This window comes from Taeniopygia guttata, chromosome 3, assembly GCF_048771995.1.
Source record: "Taeniopygia guttata chromosome 3, bTaeGut7.mat, whole genome shotgun sequence".
Classification (NCBI taxonomy): domain Eukaryota; kingdom Metazoa; phylum Chordata; class Aves; order Passeriformes; family Estrildidae; genus Taeniopygia; species Taeniopygia guttata.
Window position 1 is genome coordinate 107,468,510 of NC_133027.1, and position 23,281 is coordinate 107,491,790.

At 41.0% G+C, this 23,281-nt stretch overlaps 1 protein-coding gene and 1 long non-coding RNA gene across 4 annotated transcripts; one reads left to right on the top strand and one right to left on the bottom strand.

Annotated features, from left to right (window-relative positions):
• Positions 1-1,765: 1,765 nt before the first annotated feature.
• Positions 1,766-14,639, bottom strand: TLR5 (toll like receptor 5). 3 transcript variants are annotated; one of them, XM_072927596.1, is made up of 3 exons: positions 14,432-14,639; positions 10,140-10,249; positions 1,766-6,426 (listed from the first exon to the last, which is right to left on the bottom strand). In XM_072927596.1, exon 3 carries the CDS (start codon positions 6,398-6,400, stop codon positions 3,968-3,970), a length of 2,433 nt encoding a protein of 810 aa, XP_072783697.1. In that variant the 5' UTR covers positions 6,401-6,426; positions 10,140-10,249; positions 14,432-14,639; the 3' UTR covers positions 1,766-3,967. The 3 variants fall into 3 exon arrangements, with proteins under 3 accessions (XP_072783697.1, XP_072783695.1, XP_072783696.1); XM_072927594.1 differs by having other exon boundaries at positions 1,766-6,551; XM_072927595.1 differs by lacking the exon at positions 14,432-14,639 and adding an exon at positions 11,730-14,019 and having other exon boundaries at positions 1,766-6,551.
• Positions 14,240-18,076, top strand: LOC115494530 (uncharacterized). Its single transcript, XR_004367462.3, has 3 exons — positions 14,240-14,556; positions 15,278-15,364; positions 15,713-18,076. It is a non-coding gene; the product is annotated as an uncharacterized lncRNA (long non-coding RNA).
• The last annotated feature ends 5,205 nt before the right edge of the window (positions 18,077-23,281 follow it).

Genomic DNA, 23,281 nt, shown 5'->3' on the forward strand with positions numbered 1-23,281 from the left:
TTATGCTTGCTCATGTCTGTAGAGTCAGACCCTAAAGACATATCTTGTTTCTCATCTATCTTTGCTTGCTTCATGTTTGCACTTCCCATGGAATCCAATGCACCCTTCCCAACTTTGTGCTTTTCCACAGATTCACAGGTGAAGCTTCAGCTCCATTTGCAGCCCCTCACTCTGCCACTCAGGACACAGTTGTGTCCTGCTCTTCATCTGTATCTTCCCAGGTATGGGATTTAACTGGACTGCAGCTCCAGCAAGAGGAGAACATGTTAAAGCCGTTGTAAAATAATGGGCACCACATGAAAGCGAGAAGGTGGGGTCCAATGATCTGAACTGCAGATGGTCACTGGCAGGGAGAAGGAGAGCTGTCATGCTGAAAAGAAGAGTCATAAGTCAGCAAATGAGCTGAGTTAATGATGTGACACAAGAAAATTAAGGGCAGAGTGTATGTAGGAGTGTCCCTCTTGAGATTGAGCTCTCTGGAGTTTTATCTGTGCTTGTGCAGGTATTGGGGTAGGAGCAGTGCTGGATACTAACTGTCAGTAGTTAGATCTATCACCTCATTAATTAACAAGGTGATACTCTACCAGCATGTGGAACAGTCTTTCTGACTGGGATTAGAAAGTTCAATTAGACTTCACTGAGAATACTAGGGGTGTCAGATGGAAGTGGATGCCTGATTTCACAGTGTGGGAAATAGCAATGATAATGTCAAATGTGAAATAATATGTGGCCATACAGTTGTTTCCTTCTGTTAGTCTCCATAGGGATGTTATAGAATCTGGATTCTAGTCCTGAGTGGCTGGATTTCAAGGAGGAGCCCATGCAATCCTTGGACTCTGAGAGGATGGCTAGATGTCACTGTTGAACAACAATGCCCATTTGATCAGTTATTGCTTATATGTATTGCAATGGCAGGACTGGGCTTTGCTATTGAATATCTGAGCTGATACCATGAGGTACTGAGTCACTGTCCTCCCCTGTGCTGCTACTGCAAATAAATTCACCAGCTTCCATCTTAATAGCTTGCTTTAGAGCCAGTGCCACACTTCACACTCTATTCTGGACTCTCTCCAACAAATTAATGTTTTTTACTGAGGAAGGTGAGTAAAAATGATGAGAGTATCCTTAACTAAGGAGCCATAAAATTCTGATAGAGCAGTAATGTTCCCAGTGAGCCTGAAGGAAATCCGATCAATAGTTATGAGGCTGAGGCTCAATTTATGGCCTGAATTCATCAAGCATAGTCATTCTCCATTTTTGTACAGGATGCTTTTGTGGTTCCTGCTGAGCAGAGGAGTATCAAGTCAGCACAAGCTCTTTCTCAACAATTCCCCAGGCTTTGTCATTTAAGATAGCTGACTCTACAGAGGTGGTGATCAGGGTCCTATGATCTATTCGAAGGCAATTTTTCATCATATAGGACAGGCTGAACCAACTGTATGTGTTCTGAAAGTCTCAGGCTTGGAATGGTTTCACAAAGAGTAAAAAATAAAGTTATTTTGGATCTCTTTAAAATTTGACACTGCAGTTATTAATTTGTCTGCAAACCACTCCACAGTCAGGAATGGTTCAGTAGCATGTTCTCCAAAAATTCTTTTACTGCTTTTTGTAGACCCCTTGCAATAGAATTTTCTAGATAGAGGCTGGACTAATTCTACATTTCTAAGCTGCCTCTGTGGAAGACGTTTTCCCATCTGCTTCCAGCACAGGTGTGATCTCCTTAACTTTTGAAATTGGTTTTTAAAGACAAAGGTAGACAATGAAATTTCATCCAAGGGTTTTATTAAAAACTCCATGTAAAAAGTCAGACCTGTCCAAAGTCTGAAGTAAATGCAAACCTTATGTAGGCATCTCCCACCAGTGGCCTAAGCATGAAATAGACAGAAGCTTTTCAGATGAAATGGAAAAGCCTTGGTTTAAACCATCTCCTGCATCTACTTGTCATTCCTGCATACACAGGTTAGCAGTGAAGTGACAGGAGTATTTTGTAAATATACAGTTATGTCCTAAGTAGAGAGGGCTCTAAATTAACCCTTGACCAAAAATATTTTGTGATACTCATTCAAATATAATTTCTTAAGGGTGCTCTTACACCATGCACATAGACTAAGTACCTGGACCTGCAGATGATCTTCATTGTACAGATTCATTCTTGCTTTGGCTATCTGCCAGTGGGTTTTATGTGAAATACTCCCTGGTATAGCCTCTGCATTTAAAGGACGCCTATAAATATCTGCACTGGCTGATGGGACAAAAGGAGAAAGAGTTGTGTTTTTTCAGAGAAATGTAAGATGTGCAGAGAGCTGAAATGCCCGTGATGGCTTTTCTGACGGCTCAGGATGGGGCTCTGGGAAGCCAGGGCTGCTGGTGCTTCCCCAGCCCTCTCCCTGCAGCAGGATTTTCCCCTCCTGCCAGCAGCTGCAGGGGCTGCAGGGGCTCAGGAGAGCCGGGCTGTTACCTGAGCCAACAGCGACACCCAGAGCTCCAGCACCACAGTCAGTCCTTATAGCTGCAGCCCCGTGTCCCTGCCGCCTGGAAAATATCCCAAGGTTTAGCCCTTTTTGCCTTCCTGAATGACTACACTTATTGAGAAGGAAGAGATTTTTTGCTGTAGTAATTTTATCAATCAGTATATACTGCGCTGAGAGTAAATTAGATCAGCCACAGGCACATCTATATTCCAGCACCTGCATTCACACAAAGTGGATTATGCTCTTTCATCTCTATCAAAACAGTTAAGATGATGTTATTTATTTGCAGCTAAGGTTGAGGCAGACATCTTATAAAACCTCCCATTCCTGCTTCCTCACTACTGCAAGAATTCTCACTGAGACCACACTGAAATTATTTTGGTAAGTTTTGGTTGAATGAATGCACAAACAGATGTGAACAGTACATGCAAGGACTATGTCAAGATCGAAATAATAGGTGCAGGTCCTGTAACAGTGAACACTGAGTTAGAATTTTATTAAACTGACCCTAAACAACCCCTTGAAGACATAGACTGAGCATACCGTGGTAAAATAGAGAAGTAAGGGAGAGCTAGGCATTAATGTCTCTAGAAAAACATTTCAACAGAAGCAAGAAAACACCTTAGAACTAATCAGCACACCGGGTGTGCTGAGGACAACCCAAATTACACCAGACAATTACAAAGTGTACAAGTGAATTTCCCACTCCCAGAAGGCAAAAGCCCTGTCACCAGGGTACAGCCTGCACAGCTGCTGAGGTAGTTTCTTGTTTCCTTTCCAAGCTCAGGATTGCTTCAGTACTATTCCAAAGGGGATAGTGGTTCCTCTCTGCAGGGCAGGAGGCAGGTCGAGTGAAAAAGCACCAAAGCTGAGCAAGTAGCAAATGTTCTTGACCAACAATTGTAGTTTGACCACCAAGCAGAGAAGTTGGTGGAGGGGAAGGGCATGAATGGAGTCCAAAGTTTGAATGTTCCAGCTGAGCTGAGGTTAACTGAGAAGAAAACAAATTAAATCTGTGTTACACCAATATAAAGCATAAAGGTGCAAAACTATTTGAAACAGAGCATGAAAAGTTACCAGTGCAGCAAGTACAGAATTAAGTAGTCCAGGATCCACAATGATCAGGCTTGGCAGTGCCCGAGAGCACTTTTGGTCACTCCTGGACAGTACCATGGGTTCTCTTTGAAAAAACAACCATGAACATCCTTCTCTAGCTGAATCAGACCATTAAGCAGCACTCAAAATCAGGACTAAAGTGACTGAAGATGCATCAAAAATGTGAAGCATCTGTGATTCATTCAATTCTTCTGAAAATGCATGTTTTAGTCTATTTGCACTTTCATAAATCTGCTGGTTGCTTTGTCTCTATGTTCTGAAGGATTTATACTGAAACAGTTACCATTCTGCATGTCTTTTCAAGGAAAGATGAAGCCATCTTCTGTTTATTCCTGCTATGGCACAGTTGGAAATGGGATATTTGCCAGGAACTCACATAGTCAGTGTGAGACAGTTGCTACAGGCTGCAGCTCTATACCACTGGTTTTCCTTTGCACCTTTTTTTCCTTCAGAATTTGGCAAGAAAGGTTATCTAAAAACCAGTCTACATCTTGATAATCTTCAGGCCACCGCAAATACTGACTCCTTTGTAAGAAGTTTCGAATTGGTTTGTGTTTCTTTAGTTGATACTGAGAAAGTGACCCAACCACTACCATAATAAGGACATCCTTCAGATCACAGAAGTACCTGCTCTGGGCAAAATTAAAGGCTTCCACACACCACCCATCTGTGAGAAAATGCCTGGTTACAATGCAAATTGTTTTCCTGCTGCTCCAAATGGCATCACGAATATTGTTGATATGTTCTTCCCCAGGCAAGAAATCTCTTTCTTCAAAACACAAAGTAAATCTGTTTTTATCAAAATACTGCGAATCCAGGTGCTTTAGCAAAGAATTCTGGACCCATTCAAAGTCATTTTTGCTGTAGCACAGATAAGCATCATATTTGTATTCACATTTATCTGCTGCTCGTGGTTGGTTGTCTATCAGTCTTTTTGTGGTGGTTTTATACCAGATGAAACAAATCCCCCGGCAGCGAGTAAAAATGATGACTGCCACCAGAAACAAGAGAAGAATGACCGAGAAGAAGATGAATAGTGAGAATCTGAGTGTCTGCTGGAGTTCATCTTCATCACAGCCATCATATATTATATATGACAGGGGTACCCCTTCAAAGGCAGGGGGGTACACACAGTACCTGTCAGACTGGGAGCCAGCCAGGGTTACATTGGTTTCATTCAACCACACTAGCAGGCTCTTTAAAGCACAATCACAGACATAATTATTATGTGTTATATCCAGAATACTCAAAGTCATAAAGACTTCAGGCTCAGGGGAAAATAGCTGGTTTCCAGATAAGTTTAGGTTCGTTAGGCTTTGTGGGAAAAGCCCAGGAGAAAGATGAGACAACAGGTTGGAAGCCAGGTTAAGTTTTTTAAGAGATGTTAGACCTCTAAAAATCTCCTGTGGAAGAGCACTAAGGTAGTTGTTATTCAGATGTAGTACCTGAAGTTTGGGCAATGCCCCAAACACATCCAAACATAAATCTCTCTCCCACACCAACTGTAACATATTTTCACCTAGGTCCAAATATACTAACTGATTGTTTTCTATAACATTAGCACTCTCCTCACAGTAAGAGAACCGGTTCTGTTTTAAGAAGATATATTGCAGATCTGGAATTTGGAAAAGAAAATACAGGTCACCTAGGTTTGCCAACCAATTTCTTTCTAATTCAAGGTGTGTTGCAATTATTGCTACGTTGTCTATAGACATTAGCTTATTGTCACCTAAAAAGGCAGAGGTCAGATGTGGAAAGGAAGGGAGTCTTTTAATGGCATTGTCTCGGAGATCAATTATTTTCAGATTTACTAAATTCCTGAATGAATTGCCACCAATCATCCCAATATGATTTTGCTGTAAATCAATATACATTACACTATATAGACCCTCAAAAGTATAATCGTACAACTCACCCAAAAGGTTACTTGAGAGATTGAGAATTTTTAGGTTGCCCAAGCCAAAAAATGCTTGCCTTTGGATTTGATTTATCTTGTTTTTGAAAAGGTTCAGTGATTCCAGATTGCCAAGACTTTGAAAGACTAAAGAATTGAGAGAAAAAACATAACCCTGTGAAATGTCAAAGAACCTAAGATTACTTCTTCCTAGGCCTGCAAAAGTAGAATCATCTGGATTTTTAAAGTTATTAAAGCCAAATCCTGAACCCATTATAGTAGAGCTAAATATTAAAGAACTTATTTGAGTCCCTTCAATGGCTGTGCAGAAATACTGGACTCTCTCTGTGCTCCAGCCACTGTCACTAAGGTCTAGTGAGCTAAATGTAATATTTTTGAAAGGATTGGGGCACTTGGCCCAGGCCACATCTTCTGTTTTGTGCAGCTGATTAGAACCGAGGTTAAAAAATAAAAAGTGCTTTCCTTGGAAGGTGGTAAGATTGGTTTGACAAAAGTTGGATATCTTGTTGTATTTCAGGTTCACACTTTTCAAGGCTGTTAGGTTATAAAATAAGGGATGGGGATGAAGTTTTGTTATTTCATTCTCAGAAAGATCCAATTCTTCCAATGACCTCAAATCTTGAAAGTAACATTCTTCCAGGATGGAATCTCCAAGGTAGTTGTGAAACAGACGGAGGACAGTCAGGTTTGGCAAGCCCACAAAAGCATCAAGATCCAGTTGAAGAATCTTATTGTCTCCCAGGTCTAAGATACGAAGGTTTGGCAGGTTCCTGAACGCTCCTTTTCCTATGGTAACAGGATGGACTAACTGGGTTCCGATTTCCAACAGCCACAGGTGCTCCAGCACTGGAAACCAAGTCACTCGTCTGATGTAGTTGTAAGTCAGGAAAAGCTTCATTGTATCCTTTGGCACAGGTGGAACATCTGTGAGGCCACAGAAAAAATATATGGAGACCTGGGCTTCTGAGTAGCACTTTCTAGATGCACCCACACCACTAGCTAGCGACAGCCCAAAGACAAAGAGGACCTGATGGCACAACATCATCAACCTATGTGAAAAAAAGTGACAACAGTGAGAATTTGTTCTGCAGCTGGCTGTCTCTGCAGTGAGTTTCAGAGCACATTTTAAACAGCTGTAAAATAGAGGACTAATGTCACCCTAAAGATGACTTGTGATTTGGGATTTATCCTTTCTCTGAAGTCTAACAAGCATCACCTGGATAGGCTGTTTGGTCAGAACATGCATCCCAAAAAGATGTGAGGACCTCCTATGACATAAAAAGTAACTTTTCTTTATGTTCCTAAAAACCCCACCAGGTAAGAGTAAAAATATTGGCCTAGCTATTTAATCTGCACCATGGAACTGGTAATGCTGGTGCATTAGTTTAACTCCTTAATTAGTTTTTCCAAAACGGCTAAAACAGTTTGGATTGTACAAGTAAAGTGCAGCCACCCAGTTATCTCAACAGAGTAGGCAAATGCTGCTCTTTCCCTGAGTGCTCTCCTCGTCACCTGTTTGGAATTCAGATTGTTACCACACAGAGGTGCCTAAAAGCCATGAATTCTTAAGAAGGGGAACCTCTCTTCGGGCTCCTCAAGCCTCAGATTAACCTGACAATGTGAAATTGTTCTAGAAATGGCTGTAAAATAGTTTAGAAAGTATAGGCAGGAGCAAGACTAACAGTAATGGAACAAAACAAAACAAAAAGCAGTAGCCTGAAACTGTGCTGCAAGATTTCATGTTTTATGAAAAACTACATTTTCCAAAATGTAAATTCCTAAATTATACAAAAAGGTGCATAGCACAATTTATGCAGCTTATTGATGAATCCTTTTATTGCCACTCTCTATTTTTCTTGCATTATGCCCTCTGTCTGCCTGTCACCCTTTTTATCTAAGACAAAAACCTCTTCAGAGCAAGGAAGGTCTTTTTTATTGAGCATGGTAAAGAACAGAGCAAATTATTGGCCTTAAAGTGGTTGTTTGTGTAGTGTAGTTTTAAAAAAAAACTCCTAACCTTCTAACTAAGACTGCAACCATCTGCTTCTGCTTTTAGCCAAGCATTTATTGAAATGAAGTGACGACTCAATGGAGAATACAAGAGAGGACAACACTGGGGCTTTGAACGATTACTGTTCTGATTTGAGCACGCCTCCCTCTTTAAAGGACAAGTACAAAACTCTATCCAGAATACTGCATTATTAAATTAAATAAAATTTGCTTATTGCTACCATACAATGGGATTCCTGGGAAGTCAGAAAGTATGTCAGTAGAAGCCACTATGACATTCCCACCACAAAAAAAAAAAGGAAAGATCCAGCCAATTTTTAGAGACTATCTGCTCTATAGAAAGTGCAGTCCACTCCCATAACTGACTTGATCCCACTGTATCAAACATTTTTGGTGATGTTCTCCAAGTTACCTGATTATATTAAAACCTTCCCTTGTAGTAGCTTTGACTGCTGGAATGGGACTGTGAATTTTCATCCTAGAGGCTCAAACACTAAGTGGGAAACCCACATAGCTCACAACTTAAAATAGTGATCTTGTCATTTTTAAGACAAGCTCTGTGCTTGAGACAAGCTCTGATCCTTGAAAGTAAAAGAGATTAAGGATATATGATAAGAGTTGATATCTGGAGTCCTGGCATTCAAACTTCATTCATGTTTTGTCTCACTAAGGAATTTAGAATGTGCCGCAAAGGAAATCAAATTGCAGGCAGTGAGCATCAAAATTCTCTTTTATTGAGCATAGTAAAGAACAAAGCAATTTATTAGCCCTAAAGGGGTTGTCTGTGTACTGCACTTTAAAATAACCATGAAGAAATTTTATCTTTTTCTATTGGGAATAATTCCAAGTACTAAAAAATAATTGTACCTACTAACCCCTTTCTTGACATAGTATGCACTTTTAAAAGGGACTTTATAGGCAGTAAACTATATAATGTTTGTTGTGACTACAAAATATAGTAGGTTATTATAAAAAGACACAGCTAAACATACAGCAGGTCATTCAAGAGCTTGTTTACTTTTTTACTTTTCTCTTTGCTTGAATCATGAAAACAACAAAACACCAAGTTACCCTCTTAATATTTGATAACTATTATATTGCTTCTTCTTGACACCTTGATATACGGTGTTTAGCACAAATAGTTTTAAATTACATTTATCTTTCAGACATTTACATTTTCATCCCAGATTAGATGGATGCTTTTAAAGTTTGGGCAGAATCACAGCATCATCAAAAGCAGTGACAAAGAGAAAATACTTTAAAAGTCAATATTTAACAGATAAGTGTACAACAGACAGCTAGAAAAAGCTCAGAATGTTTAGAGTGCAAGAATTAGAAAATTTTGGTTTTAAATTCTAAAATGTAGTTTTATTTTTATCATGAGAATACAAGAAAATGGGGAAATATTTTTAGAGATCTTTTCTTTTACATTGACCTGCTTCTCCACATTTTTGTGAGCTAAAAAAACATCTAACAATCTTTTAGCTGTTATTACACTCCAACTTTTCTCTGGTTTAGCGTCAAGAATGATTTCACTTGTAAACTCTTTTCTCCCTTTCTGCCTAAGTTATTACCTTCTTCCCTGAATCCGTGAGCAGCAGGGGGATGCTGGAAGTAAGGAATGCCTCTTACTACTCTCATGAAGACCACAAAGATTTGTAATTTATCAGAATCCCATCATTTAACATTTAAGCAACCCTTCACCACTGTACATTAGCATGTAAAACCTTTTGGGAAGAATATTGGAGAAGAATATTCTCCCAAAATAAGGATCACCCCATTCAATTACCTGTCTGTGCAGGGACATGGAGATGAAGGCATGTGTAAATGCTCAATTAATAGAATCATAGAGTCACAGAATCTTTAAGGTTGGGAAAGACCACCAAGTTCATGAGTCCAACATTTGACCAAACACCACCATGCCAACTAAACCGTAGCAATAATTGCCAGGTCCATTTGTTTCTTCAACACTTCCAGGGATGGTGACTCCACCACCTCCCTGGGCTGCTTCTTCCGATGTTTAAACACCCTTTCAGTGAAAAGATTCTTACTGATGTCCAACCTGAACCTCCCTGGTGGAGCTTGAGTCTATACCCTCTTGTCCTGACAATTCTTGAAAATTTTCATCATTGAAAACTGGAGCGCTGAAGTTCAGAGAACCAGAGTCCTGCATGTGAGATTCTGTTTCCTTCTACTGCACTGATGTCAGAAAGGGTAAGTAGTAAAGGGAAGGGCAAAAGTGGGAAGGCTTTGAGTCACCTGGAATTGATCTTCCCTATTGTACTCAATGTTTTAAAACCTGATTTTGCTAACCTGGTTTCAAACCAGAGCGAAGGAGGATGGGAACTGGCAGTACCTGAGGGTGGCTGCTGTAGCAGTGCCTGTCTATCTCAGCACAGCTGTGTTGGCCTGAGGACACCCAGAGGAACTGTCAGTAAGCAGGGCCTGGAGTAAAGCTAAACCCTAAAAAGGAGGGTTCAGACTGTCTCTTTTTGTTATTCATGGCAGAGCAGCAACTTTTTTATGGAAATTTAGAAAGCACCTATTGCTCCTCTTTCCACACCCCCAACAAAAATGTGCTGGAAAAGTTGCCGTGCAATTGCTGTCTAAACCCCATGAAAATTCACCTGAATAGATAAAGATGTCTCAATCTCCTTCTTCAGATCTTGGGCGCCTTCCAGCCATCCAAAGGAGTCTCCCTTGTGCAGTCTTCTCTTTATATTCCCAGGTCACAATTCTGTAGGGAAATGAGAATCATTCCTACTTCTTGGAGAAAGCATAGAACAAAAGATCATTGTCTGATGCCTTAGTATCATTCATATTTTCCTCACTCATGGCAAAAATTAAGATTATCTTTCCCAGAGGCTGGTGATATTCACTGACTGTGAAGGACTATTTTTATTTGGTGGTTGGTAAAGTTTCTCAGAAAAAAACAAACCACAAAGACCTTCAAAGAGCATCCTTTTTCTTTTAATCTAACAGAAAGCCTACTGACAATGAATTTGTAATATTTATTTAGGTCATAAAAGATATCTTGAAAGATATATTGCAAAACAGGAAGCCTTTGTTCTTAAACTGGTCAGATAAAGGCCAACTGCTATTGTGTGAAAATTTGTATTGCTGCAGTTATCTGATTAGACAAAATCTACTTACTGAAAAAAAATAAAGCTTCAAGCTTTTGACTGGGCTTTAGGATATCACAATATATGCATTTGTGCTCATAAAAAGTTGTGCAGTGTAAACACACTTTTTGTCATGGGGCCTCTCTAGCCAATTAAGATCTAAAATAGAAACTATTTCATTCATCAGATGATGGATGAATGTGCCCATCCCACCCCTTCAGTTTCTCCCTTAAGTTGCCAGGATGCTTAAATCAAATATAGCATATTTCCTATTGAAATGAAGAAGCATCTTACAAGGTAATTGAGCACTGTGACAGCTCCTATCATTGATGGAGAAAAGCATAAGGCAGCAAGGCATTTAATGGCCTGGCAGAGCAGAAGGACCATAAAAGCCAGTACTGGTTTGGGTGTAATGATCTACTTTCTGTTTGTATTTATTTGTTTGTTTTGATGTCCCATCAGATTATATGATGAGATGCAAACACACAGACAGATGTGATTCCACTAATTATAGTCTAACAGCTCTTTACAGGGGAGCAGTCCCCAGAAGGATAGGAAAATAAACTTGAAAACAGAGACTAAAACATGCTCTGAGCTATTCTGTGGAGGGCAGGAATAAATTGGATATGCAGCGAGAGAGCCCTAGGCCCAGACCTCAGCTTTTGGCCCTAGCTTAGCTGTTTTTAGCCTCTAGCACAGTTTTGAGTGTGTCCCTGGTGAGCAGGGCCAGCCTGCTCATTTCCCTGCCCAGCAGCCAGCTGGGCTGTTTGTCCCAGAATGGCCCCAGCACTGAGCACTGGTCCATGAGCCAGCCCCAGGCAGCCCAGCTCTGCCCTGTGTGCCACAGGACAGCATGAAGGCAGAAAGAGCCTCAGCTGGGCCTCAAAGAGAACCAACATCCTGTCTTCCAGCCCCTAAGGAAATAGGGCTTCAGTGAGGACAGCAAAGATTCATTTGGATGTTTGGGGGTTTTTCGTTTGGTGGGGTTTTTTGTTTTTCCAAAGTTTTTGCTACTGTTGTTTGCCATGAGTGACACTCATTCTAGGCTGCACAAACCATCTCTGGGAGTCACAGTCACCACTCAGGGATTCTTACCTCACATCTCGAGCCCATGTTTTCCTTATTCTTTGAAAGCTGTCATGTGAGAATTGCCTGGTCTACACCAGAAGCCACTCTGTGAGAAAAAAAGTCTCTTTCCTGTTAAGTGTCCCTTCCCTCTTTGCTATAACTTTGTTTTTCAGAAACTGGATTTAGCCCAGGGACACAATGTTCCTTTTTTTGTGCTTAGAGGGTAATTAGAAGCAGCCAAGATTTAAGCACTCACCTAGAAAAGATCAAAGTGATAATAGGAAAGGAGTCTTAGGAATGACAGACAAGTTTTTAAGTTACAGGAAGCCAGAGAGAAATCCTTCAGGAAGCAGTGAATTCTTGACAAAGTGGAGAAGCAGCATTCAGACTGTAACTCCTGGGGTCACAAGCAGAGCTCTGTACAGTTCACCTTTTTATAAAGCTCATCAGTGCTGCTATGCCTGTGAAACAGCTGTGAGGCATAAAACCAGTGGTAATAGTTTGGTAGCCTGAAGTCAGCAAAGATGAGTATCGGTGATCAGCCAGAGGGGGAATGGCATGGTTACCACTCCTGCACTTCTGGGACCAAACCTGTGCACGTTTTTTATTAGAAAACTATTTAAAAAGTATGGAAACTGATTCCTGAATATGTGGAGCCAAATGGAACAAATTATAAAAGAGATGTTTGCTTTTGCAAGTATTTTTTTTGCATGTGGACTTTAAAAAAAGCAATCAAAAGATAACAAGCTGCAAATGTCCAGTGACAAAAGGACCATAAATATAATATAAAGAGTGATAAAATCTGCCCAGCTTTTAGGTGAAATTAGAAACCTGCTCCAGATTTTCCTGGAATTGAGATGTTTGAATTTATTTTAAATAGGATTTAGATCTGAATGAATTTGGGTTTGCTCTTCGTGGTGGAGGAGAAAGACGTGAAAATTTCACTTACTACTACGGCTGAAAAAACTCTGTACTGTTGAATCTGTGATGCAATGAAGACCTACCAAGTGAGGAAGGTAGAAAAGGAGCTGGTAGCCTTCCTGAAACCATTCCTGTGGGAGACTCTTGGTGAGGGAGCTGTTCCATTGATTCCCAGCATGGCAGGAGCACCCTAGGGCTCACCTGCATATGTATCCCAGATCAATTGCTTACCCACTGCTTATCCTTACACAAGCCAGCCCCATCCCAACCAGAAATAACAGCTGTCACACAGGCTGAGCAGATGAAAGGTGTGTAGAGTGGAAGCAGGAGACTGAATGACATACTCCATGCAGTGCATCTAGAAGAATATGCACCTGATTTCTGAATCCATAAAGACCTGCAGTCAGACACCAAGGGACTGCCAAAACAGAAATCTCCATGCAGGTTATATTTTAAATTTTCTCCCTGTTCAGCTCTTTCCAGAGAGAAAGCCAGCTATGTCTTTATTTAGCATATTAATCTGTCAAGTAAAACAGCTACAGTCAGCATTCTCTTCACAATGCAACACCAAGCCCTTTTCTCACACCTATACCCACTAACTGTGGAAGCATTGGTTATTTTGGACAGGAGGCACTCTCCTCTTCCGTTATAGTTCTTCCAACTGAGTGAATAATGCTCAAGATTCTCTAAATCAAATACATGTTTCAGACTAACGAGGGTTGGGGATTCTTTCTATGGGGCCAAGGGAGGGAAGGGAGAAGATCTGCTCTGGGCTGTTTCCATGTTCTGATTGTGCATGTGTTCAACCCAGAAACCAACCTTAGAGAACACTGTGGGGATCCTTCTAGCCCTGTCCTCTAGTTCCTGTCTTTCACCACCTTACTCAGCTTCCGAAAGTTCTTGCATAATGGCACAGCTTCACAAGGAAGCTGGAGACGCCAAAATTAGCCTGTTGCCAATTAAGAGGAAGACACTTGTCTCATTCACCCTCGGGCAGAGATCTGATGGGCTGAACTCTCCTGTGACCCGGGTGAATGCTCCCAGCTGTAACTCACGGAATTAAAGAAATACAGCAATAGCTCACTGCTCCATTTTACAACGCTGCTGTGCTTTATGCTAGGTCGGAGCTAGAAGCCTGTCTGACAACACCTATGCCATGTGCTAGCCAGGTTGGATAACTGAGGCACTGCTGGGTGTCTGCAAAAGCAAAACATTTCGTGCTCAAATTCTCAAGTACTAAAGTCCAGGGTGGAACTGCTGAAATCCCATAAACTGGACTCTTCAAAGGTGCAGATGCAGCCCTGTCTTATTAAGCAACACCTTCAATTCAACACCTTCCTGCCTCTTAGGGACTTTGTACCCCACAGATCTGTTTTTTATCCCATTAAAAAAAAAAAAAAAAAAAAAAAAAAAAAAGAAGAAGAAGAAGAAGAGTGTAGTAGTAATCTTCATGCGCCTCGAGGCGGGAAAGCGAATGAGTGCTAAATTTCATAATGCTCTGAAAAATACGAAGTGAAACCCTGCTGCCAAAACATTCTCCTAGGTGTGGAAAACCTTATTTCTTGGCGGCTTAAAGGGACAGTGGAAAGAGGGGCGGTGGAGGGTGGGAAGAAAGGCTGAAACTGACCCTCGGAGCGCCGCGGGCTGTGCCGGACCCGTGCAGGCTCCCGCTCCCTCCGCAGCCCCGTGCCGCCAGCGCTGCGGGGCGGAGCGGCCGCGCATGGAAACCCGGCCGGGAAGAGCCGCCTCGTTCCCTGCCTTGTTCCCCGCCGTGTTCCCCGTTCCCCGAGCTGTTCCCGCATACACACCGGGCGGCTGGAGCGGGAGAGCCTCCTCCACATGCCGGGAATGCCGGGGCGCGGGCCCGGCGGGGAAGCGCCGCCCCGGAGCGCGGGAAGGAGAGTGGCCGAGCTGCTCCCTCACGCAGGGCAGGGTAACCAAAGGGCAGAGCCCGGGAGCCGCAGGGATAAGGACTAGAGGGAAGTGGTGATTATGTGGATAAAAGAAGGAAGTGAAGTGTTGGAGCAGCTCCAGAGAGGGTCACAAAGATTCTTAGAGATCTGGAGCATCTCTCTTGTGCAGACATCTGGGGTTGTTCAGCCCGGAGAAGAGAAGGCTGCAGGGAGACCTCAGAGCACCTTCCAGTACTTAAAGGGTGCCCACAAGAGGGCGAGAGAAGGATTTTTTACAAAGGATGTAGCGATAGGACGGGGGTTATAATGGCTTTAAACGGACAGAATTTAGATTAGGTTTGGATTAGATGTTGGGAAGAAATTCTTCACTGTGAGGGTGGTGAGGCAGTGGAACAGGTTTCCCAGAGAAGTTGTGGAAGCCCCTTCAAGGCCAGGATCGATGGGGCTTTAAACAATCTGGTCTTGTGGAAGGTGTCACTGCCCCTGGCAGGGGGGTTGAAACTGGATGATCTTTACAGTCCCTTGCAGCCCAAACCATTCCGTGATTCCATCGGAGAGGGTCAGGCCAGGGAAAACCAGACTGAGGGGTGCAGCCAGAGACAGGAGGCAGCTTTTGTGGGCTTTGCTGCATTTTAATCCATAGGAGATGATCAGACTGACTCATCTCAGTCAAAGAAACATCAACATTTCTGTTTGCTAGCTGCTTGGTGCTTGAGCTGTTTCTTTTGCTCTTTTTTTGAGGTGGAAAGAGTCAGCACATCTCTCTTACCTCCAATACAGCTGGCTCTCTGATCTGCACTTAATCTGACCCAAGATAGCTGTAAGCAGGTGATCCTCCACTCATGTTATTATCCTGTTTCTAATGGCCATTACATTTCATTTCCTACATTACCTTATACTAAGTGGAATACTTAGGCTTCCTAAAGTAGTTAGGACTGAATGATAGATCTGTAACTGAAGTGATTTATTTGCCTGTTACTGTAATTCTTAGAGAGCAATCCAGGCATGAAAAGGGGAGGTAAAAGAGAGAACAGGGTAACTTTAATTAAAAAAAAATATAGTAATTTAGGTTTTCATGTTACATTTAGATAAAATTTTTGGAAATTGATGCTATTTGAAAAAGAGACCATCTCTGAGCGAACTCTTGAGCTCACTTTTGCATGGCCATATCCACAGGAGAGAGCTGGGGATTCAGAAACATTGTATGGGAGACATGGATAAAGCGCTGGATCTACACCTTGTTAATCAAAGCATCACCTAATCTGGACAGCTGGAAGTGCAGCACTGAGGGCTATGTTTTAAGATTATTAAATAAAATGAGACTCGAGTCTCTTGGGGTTGCATAAATCTCAACCTGTTTTGGAATTAAGTACCTAAGGCAGCTTTTGCTCACAAGTCACACCAAGATGTGGATCCTTCTCCTATCTAGATTGCTTCTTCTCTTTGTGAACTCTACTTCTGTCCCTGATGTCCCCTGATCTCCCACCAGAGAATGAGAATATCTAGACAGGAAATTCTTATTCTTTCCTGCTTAAGCTGTTCTGCTTTCTATGGAATCAGCTGGGCCAGAGATGACACCCAAGTACTTATTTTCATACTAATCTGTGTTATGTACCTTTAATTACTTATATTTATATCACTCCTCTATTAAGTACTTATAAGTGATTGCATACCATATAGCCTAGGCCTCCAGGGACATTGCAACCACAAAAGGTGTGCAAAGGGGATCACTTCATGTAATCTCATTACACTGGATTACAATAATTTAGTTCAGATTTTGCTTTTATTTCTTTAAACTGAATTTCACTTCATTATAAGTTCACCCCAGTCTGTTTGTTTCACTTTGTTCTCTGACTTGGAGATTGTATTTCTTTCATACAAGGAAATCCTTCATTTCATGAAAGGAAATGAAATCTTGCTATTTCAATGAGAATCCATTTGGCAACATTTGGTCCATTTTCCTGCACTTGAAATCTTGAAATGAGAGAAGAAAGTGTACCAAACACTTGGGAAAGGAGATAGGATGAAATCAAATGCAATTGAAAAAAACAAAAAGAAAATTTGAAAACAGAGTGACTAAAACCAAATGGATTGCAGTGAAATGAGGTGCAGTGAAAAGAACCAAAAATTGGCAGAATTATACTTACTGAAATCCTGAAATGAAATCAAACAAAAAGACAAGAGATTAAATAAATGAAATGCTTATAGCAAAGGAAAATATTGCAACAAAGTGAAAACAATAAAATCCAATAGGATTATATGAGCAACAGACAGTGGCCCAAAGTGTGCTGCTGTCTTCTAAAATAATGAACATGGTAGGACTTCTGCCAGCTCAAAGCTGCCAATACCTAAATTCTGGCTGCCACTGAAGAACCAAACACCACATCTGAGCTGACCCTGAGACACTGGAGGAACGAGGTTTTTTCCCATGGAAAATGGCCACTCTTTGCATCCAGTCACGCTGGCAGACAGTGGGATGCTGCCTCCAAAATTCACAAATGACACAGCATTTCTCCCAGAAGAAAGCTGCTACCAGCTAGGAATCTGGCTGCCCTTAGAGCCCCAAATGCCACCTTTGAGCTGACTTCAAGACACTGGGGGCTGAGTATTATTTTCCTTTGAAAAGGGAGCAGTTCCCATCCAGACATTGGAAATCCAGGGAGATGGACTGAACCTTGCCAAATTAATCCTCATTTAATTCTCAAATATTCATTTCCTCTCATTAAATGACTAATTTCTTTCAATTAAATGTAATAAAATCTTGAATTCAGAAAAGAAAGTGTAACAAAATCTGTTCAAAGGAGATATGATATTACAAAATGCAGTTGAAAGAAGGCAAAATAAAATTTGTAAATGGAACAACTACAACCTAATGTATTGGGATGAAATAATGACCTGCAGTGAAAATGACCCAAACTGTTCAAAATTATACTTTATGTAATCCCGAAATCACGGAATGAAGTCAAATGAAGAGACAGGAGAAGAAATTGAGGAAATTAAATTAAAAAAAAAAAAAAGAGAAAATTGTAAATCAACAATAGAATGGAATAGGATGATTGATAGCAAGTGTAGGTAAGTGGACCAAACCTTGCCAGATTTATCCTGATTGAACTCACAAGGTTGTGTTTCCTTTTATGAAATGAAATGTTTTCTTCCATGAAATTAAGAACTTTTCATGAATGGAAATGAAATTTTGAAATCAGAGAAGAAAGTGTAACACTCTGGAATGATGCTATAATAAAATAAAACGCAATTGAAATGAAAAAAATATATATTTCAAAACAATTTCAATACAATTTTGTTAACTCCCCAAGCAGGGACTCATTTGCCCTCCCTTTCATCTACTAGGTCTCCTTCTCCTGCCTGATGGTAAGAGGCATAGGATCCTCTGATTCCTGGGGGGCTTCTTGCAAGAATGAAAGGATGAAAATCCACCAGTCTCTTTCCCTTTAACTTTCCCTAATACTCCTAAGTCTTTCTACTTTCTCCCTAGGCTTGGCCACCAGACAAAAAGGATAGGACCTTGCAATAATTGTACTCATTGAAATCAGGAAATGAAGTAGATTGAAGAGACAGGAGCAGTAATTGATGAAATTGTATTACTGCACTTCTCTGGTTGCCTGGGGTATATTATACTTACATTAAATCAGGTGGCAGATCTGGCACTGAAACAGTCCTAAGGCCACAGAAAATGGGACCTCAAAGAAAGGTAATTCTGCTAAATTTGGAATAATAAAACGTAGGGAATTGAAGAAAGCCAAATATAGGAAAAGTCCTATGCAATTCTTTGAGGACACATGGGATATTAGAGAAGTATCTGGAAGCAAATTGTTTTGTGCAAATTTATGGTGTGAGGAAATGGTTGTGATACTTATGCTCAAAAATATGACTTATTTTCTTTTTGGTCTGGCTTCTCCCTTTTATAATTGAATAGAGAACACTTGATACTTTAAGTTCTGAATATTTTCACGATTAGCTGTAAAAGTAGGAAAAGACAGTAAGCCTGTAGTAAATCTCTTTTCTACTGAATCTACCACCATGGCACCTCTTTTTATGTGACAGTATGAAGCAGCATCATGATTTAACCATGCTTGCCCCCAGTTCACAGGCCACAAACATCTGTCTGATGTAGATACTTCACTTATAAACCTTGTTGTTGCAGGTGGGAAGCACCTCAGGTTTTGTAGATCCTGTCAGCTTGGGCCTCCAACTGTTTGCACATATATCTAAAAGGCTAAGATATTTTATACTGACATTACTAAAATAAGATCTGAAATGCTGTGATAGTTCAGGTGCCAGCTAAGCCAGTTTCAGTTTGTGAAAACTTCAGAAGTGGCTGAAGCAACAGGTAAGCAGGACTGTTATCCTTTTATGGCCATAGTTTTGAGAATCTTTTTGTTTAATACATAATTTACATTTCAGCATAGAAGCAATGTATTCACTGCTGCATGTTGTACAGTCACCTGCTGCTAACAAATTTACACAAGTGTTTCTTTGCAAAAGTTCTTACTAAGTTATGGTTGAAAATCCAACTTGGAACTTTTCTGGGGTGGGTGCATTGGCTGATTTGTCACTGAACAAGGCTTGCACACCATTATTACGACTGAAGACTTGCTTCTGGATTAAAGCCTTTGATCCACTTATTAAAAACCTCCAGGCCGCATGTGCATAAATCCCAGGACTCTATAATAAAGATGCCAAAATATTCAACTACTGTGGTTGTTCTCTCTCTCAGAGAGAAAAGAAACAGCCAAGTTGTTTGTTAATGCAGCTGTATTTTCTGTGGCATTGTGCTGACACCTTTTAGTGCCTTCTAGAACACAGGAAGAAATGCAATTCCAAATGATGCTGATGAGCATGTCCTGCATGTTATATTTTGATCACAAAAGGCACACCTACACAGCCCTCTCATGCTGTTCTGTCACTTGAAAGAAATTATGGAAACAAAAACAAAAGCTGTCTTCCTGCAAAGGTGTTTCTGTTAGGCACAGACACGTTTCTTGCTCCTCCCTTGTCTTATGCAAGTCACATACCCACAGCGAGCTAGACACCTAGCAGGCACCAAACGGGATTAGGATGTGGGGGGTAAAGATTTCCTCTCCAATACGCATGGGAAAAAAACAAAAATCAGGAACAATTGTTTACAGGATTCTACTGTCTCCTAGATTTATGCAGCTTCTTGAAATTAAGCACTGAGAGACGTAATTTTAAGCACATTACTAATTTCAAGAAATTACCATATATGAAAGTTAATTTATAAAAGATCAGTAAATGCTGTAACAGGTTTTATAGTTATTTGTCTCACATTTTGATAAAGACTGCAACAGGTTCATTGGCCGTTTATTGGCAGGGTTTATCACCAGCTATGATGTCTTCTGCTGATGTGCTCATAACATTTCCAGTGTATCCCACCCCGTTTTAAACATGTTAATAAAATACATGAATAGCATGCAATCTTTATAAGCTCCCTTAAAATGCAGCCAGGATATAGTCTTTATTGAAATAAGACCCAAAGAGGTGCTCTCTCTTGAATTTAATGGAGTGGATTTAATACAGAAAAAAAATGTGCTTCCAGCCAAAACCAGCCCCTTGTGTGTGTGCTGGCTGTGCAAATGACATTTGCCAGTTGTAATGTACTCAGCCTATGAAATTCTAATAGCCACAGAAGGTTATCTATGGCAAGTGACTAATACCTTCTAAATTAAGGCCTGTAATTGCACTCCACTGATTAATGCATTAAATTGCCTATTTCTTACATGTAGGACACTTACAAATGTGTATCTTATTGTACCTCTGAGCTCACCTATAATGTACAATAGGCAGGTGAAATACATGAGCATTTCCCCCAGGCTCCCTCTACACCAGACTTCCACCCACACAAGATCAACACTGTAATAAGGTCATTATTTCTGGAGATGCACATTCTCAGATCTTGCATAGGTAATGACATTAAGTTCCTTTACCTTTTGAGTCCCAGTTAAAATTAGCATAATAAATGCCAAGAATTATTTGATTTTTTTTCCCATATGGATTTCACAGCTAACATTAGAAAAATCTATGATCTCTTTAATAAACCTCTAACTTTAAAAAAAAAAAAAAAAAAGGACAGGGGGAAAAAGCGGTATTTTGGGAATAATTAAAGTCTTCTAGAAAGATTTTTATCAAAGCAGTGAATTCAACAGTTTGTCCACATAATGGAGAGAATAAGAAAAGATAAAATTCTACATGTACAAACTTAATGATTCTCTCTTTATGTATATAGAAGAATCCAAAATGAACTCCTGCAAATTATTTTTTCCTGGGCTAGGTAGCACTGATTTTGATCTCAATCTCCTTCTGTGAGCTTTTTTGCTTAGTGAGACTAAAGACTTTGGAGAGGCAGGTTTTTGCCTTTATCTGCTTTTAGAGCCTTGGTTACCACTGACTTCAGTTACTGTGTTAATTTGAGCAAAGAAGAGAAAAGCAAGTTCAGTAAAGGCTAACTGAGCAAAGCTTGATCAGTTGAATAAAGTGCTCTATCTCTCTCAAGGATAATTCAATATATTATGTTTTACCTTGAAAATGATAATATTTTCATTTAACATACACTGAAACCAAAGTTTCTCTGTTGAAATTAACATGGTCAGACCGTGGCAAAAAGAAACCCTCAGAGCTGTGTTTACCCTGCTTTAGATTCTTGAACCCAAGGTAGAAATATGCAAAAGGATAGTGATGGAGGAACTGGTTTAGCTTGCTCTGCGTCTCTCCGGGATCTGGGTAGGTTGTATGAGAAAAATGTACTCCCACATTTTATTATGGATAAAATAGAGCCCTGGATTGTCTGACCTCCACAGCTGTACAGGATAAATCCCTCTTTTGGATCCTGCTGTCAGACCAGCCAGACACAGCAGCAGCAGCAGCTGTCCCTCGAGGCCACTCGGAGTAGAAGGAGACCTTTGTTCAGGCAACATCCACCAGCCAGCTGTTCACCTCATCCTGAAAAAAAAGGCTGACTGGGGCTGAAATCTGGTTTTACTATAACCTAAATACCCTTCAAACACTGGGGCTGTAGCAAAATGACCTGTGACAGCTTTTCTGTTACTCAGTTGCCTGGCATCGGGAGGTGAGAGTACATGTGAAGCGCTCGTGCAAGCTCAGGTTCTGCCATGGAATCACACAGTGCATGTGGGATGGAGAAAGACAGGAGAGAGCCTCAAGACATGAGTTTCTGCTGTGTTAACAGGAAGAGGAGATGAAGGTAAAACAAAGTCCTCTGGTAACCCCAGAAGAAATGTCCCATGAAACTGAAAACTGTACTTGCTGACAAGATGCCAGGGCTGTGCGTGCAGCTGGGATTTAAAAGCCAGCACCTCCACAACAGCCTTGTATCCTTGTCACTCCTGTGGCACTCGAGACACGTGTCAGTCAACAGCAGCATACTCAGCCAGGATGGCTGGCCTGGTCCATGCTGGCCACTTCTCCAAGTGTAAAAATGACACGTGAATTGTGACATGTCATGTTGTGCCGCTCAAAAACACAGCGGACGAGGAGAGCATAAAACCGGCACATCACTTCTTACACTCACAGAACATTATTCTTTTAAGGATCTCCAGTGTGGTTTAGTAGCAGAGCATGTGACATCCTAGAGAAAAAGTCCTTTTTTTTTTCACATGGAAAGATTCCTGCAGGCATTAAAAGAATAACCTGAAGTCTCGATACTAGATCACACTAGTGAATAGAAGAATGCAGCAATTGTTCTGCAGTTCCTTCCACCTCGCCCAGTGCTTGGTTTAGCCAAACTCCACTAAGTGGTGCTTTGCACTCCTGATCTTACGCCGACAGCACCTGCCAGACAGGAGTAACTGGAGAAAGTGCTTGGAGCGGGATGTCACTTCTGGCTTCATCTACACCTGAAAGTCCAACCTTTCAAGCATGAAATGTATTTCACTTTTTTGTGGCCTCTTCCTGTATTTTTTCTGCCTGTTTTTATGTGACAGCAGTTTCTGCTCATTTTGTGCTATCAGCACAAGCCCTAAAACACTGCTCTTATCTACACCTGTTCCTGCCGTGGAATGTCACTGCCTAAAGACAGATTCCAAGAAGCTTCTCTGACTCACTGCTTGTGAAGCAACCATCACCTCAGAAATCATATTTGCCTGAAAAGATCATGCTTGGCATTTTCAGTAACCCCACCCATTGCTGATATTGTTTTCTTTGTACATTTGAGAGAATTTGGTGCCTGGTCACCTTTGCTCCTGCCTTTTGTGGCCAGTGCACCAGTACTGATGGAGCTGAAATAGCCTTCAGCAGTGAACAGCTGTTGTTTTCAAGAGAGCAGAACCAATTCTCTATGACCATGCCAAGGGATAAAGCAGTTACTCAAGTGGAACATTTGCCAGTTACCACAAAGCTGTTCTTTTGAGGGTTTCTTGCATTTCCTACCTTCTTCAAGGTGTATTGAAACAGTTGTGTTTGGCATCTGCACATACGAGTCCATCTACATTTGGAATTTAAATGTATCACAACCTGCTTGCCAGCAGTTTCCCTGTAAGCTTTCAGCATATACTTGTGGCTCTCCACAATCATTCTTCATTTCTTTCTTTGTGGCTCTGCTAATCAAAGCCTCAGCTCATTTTCATTTTAAGGTCCAAACACTCTTCACTCTGTAGAAGAGAAAAATACTCATTGAATGTCAAAGGTCTTTGAACTGTTGTATTGGTGTAATCCTGATGATTACATAGGACTCTTTCTGACCAGCAGCCTGGG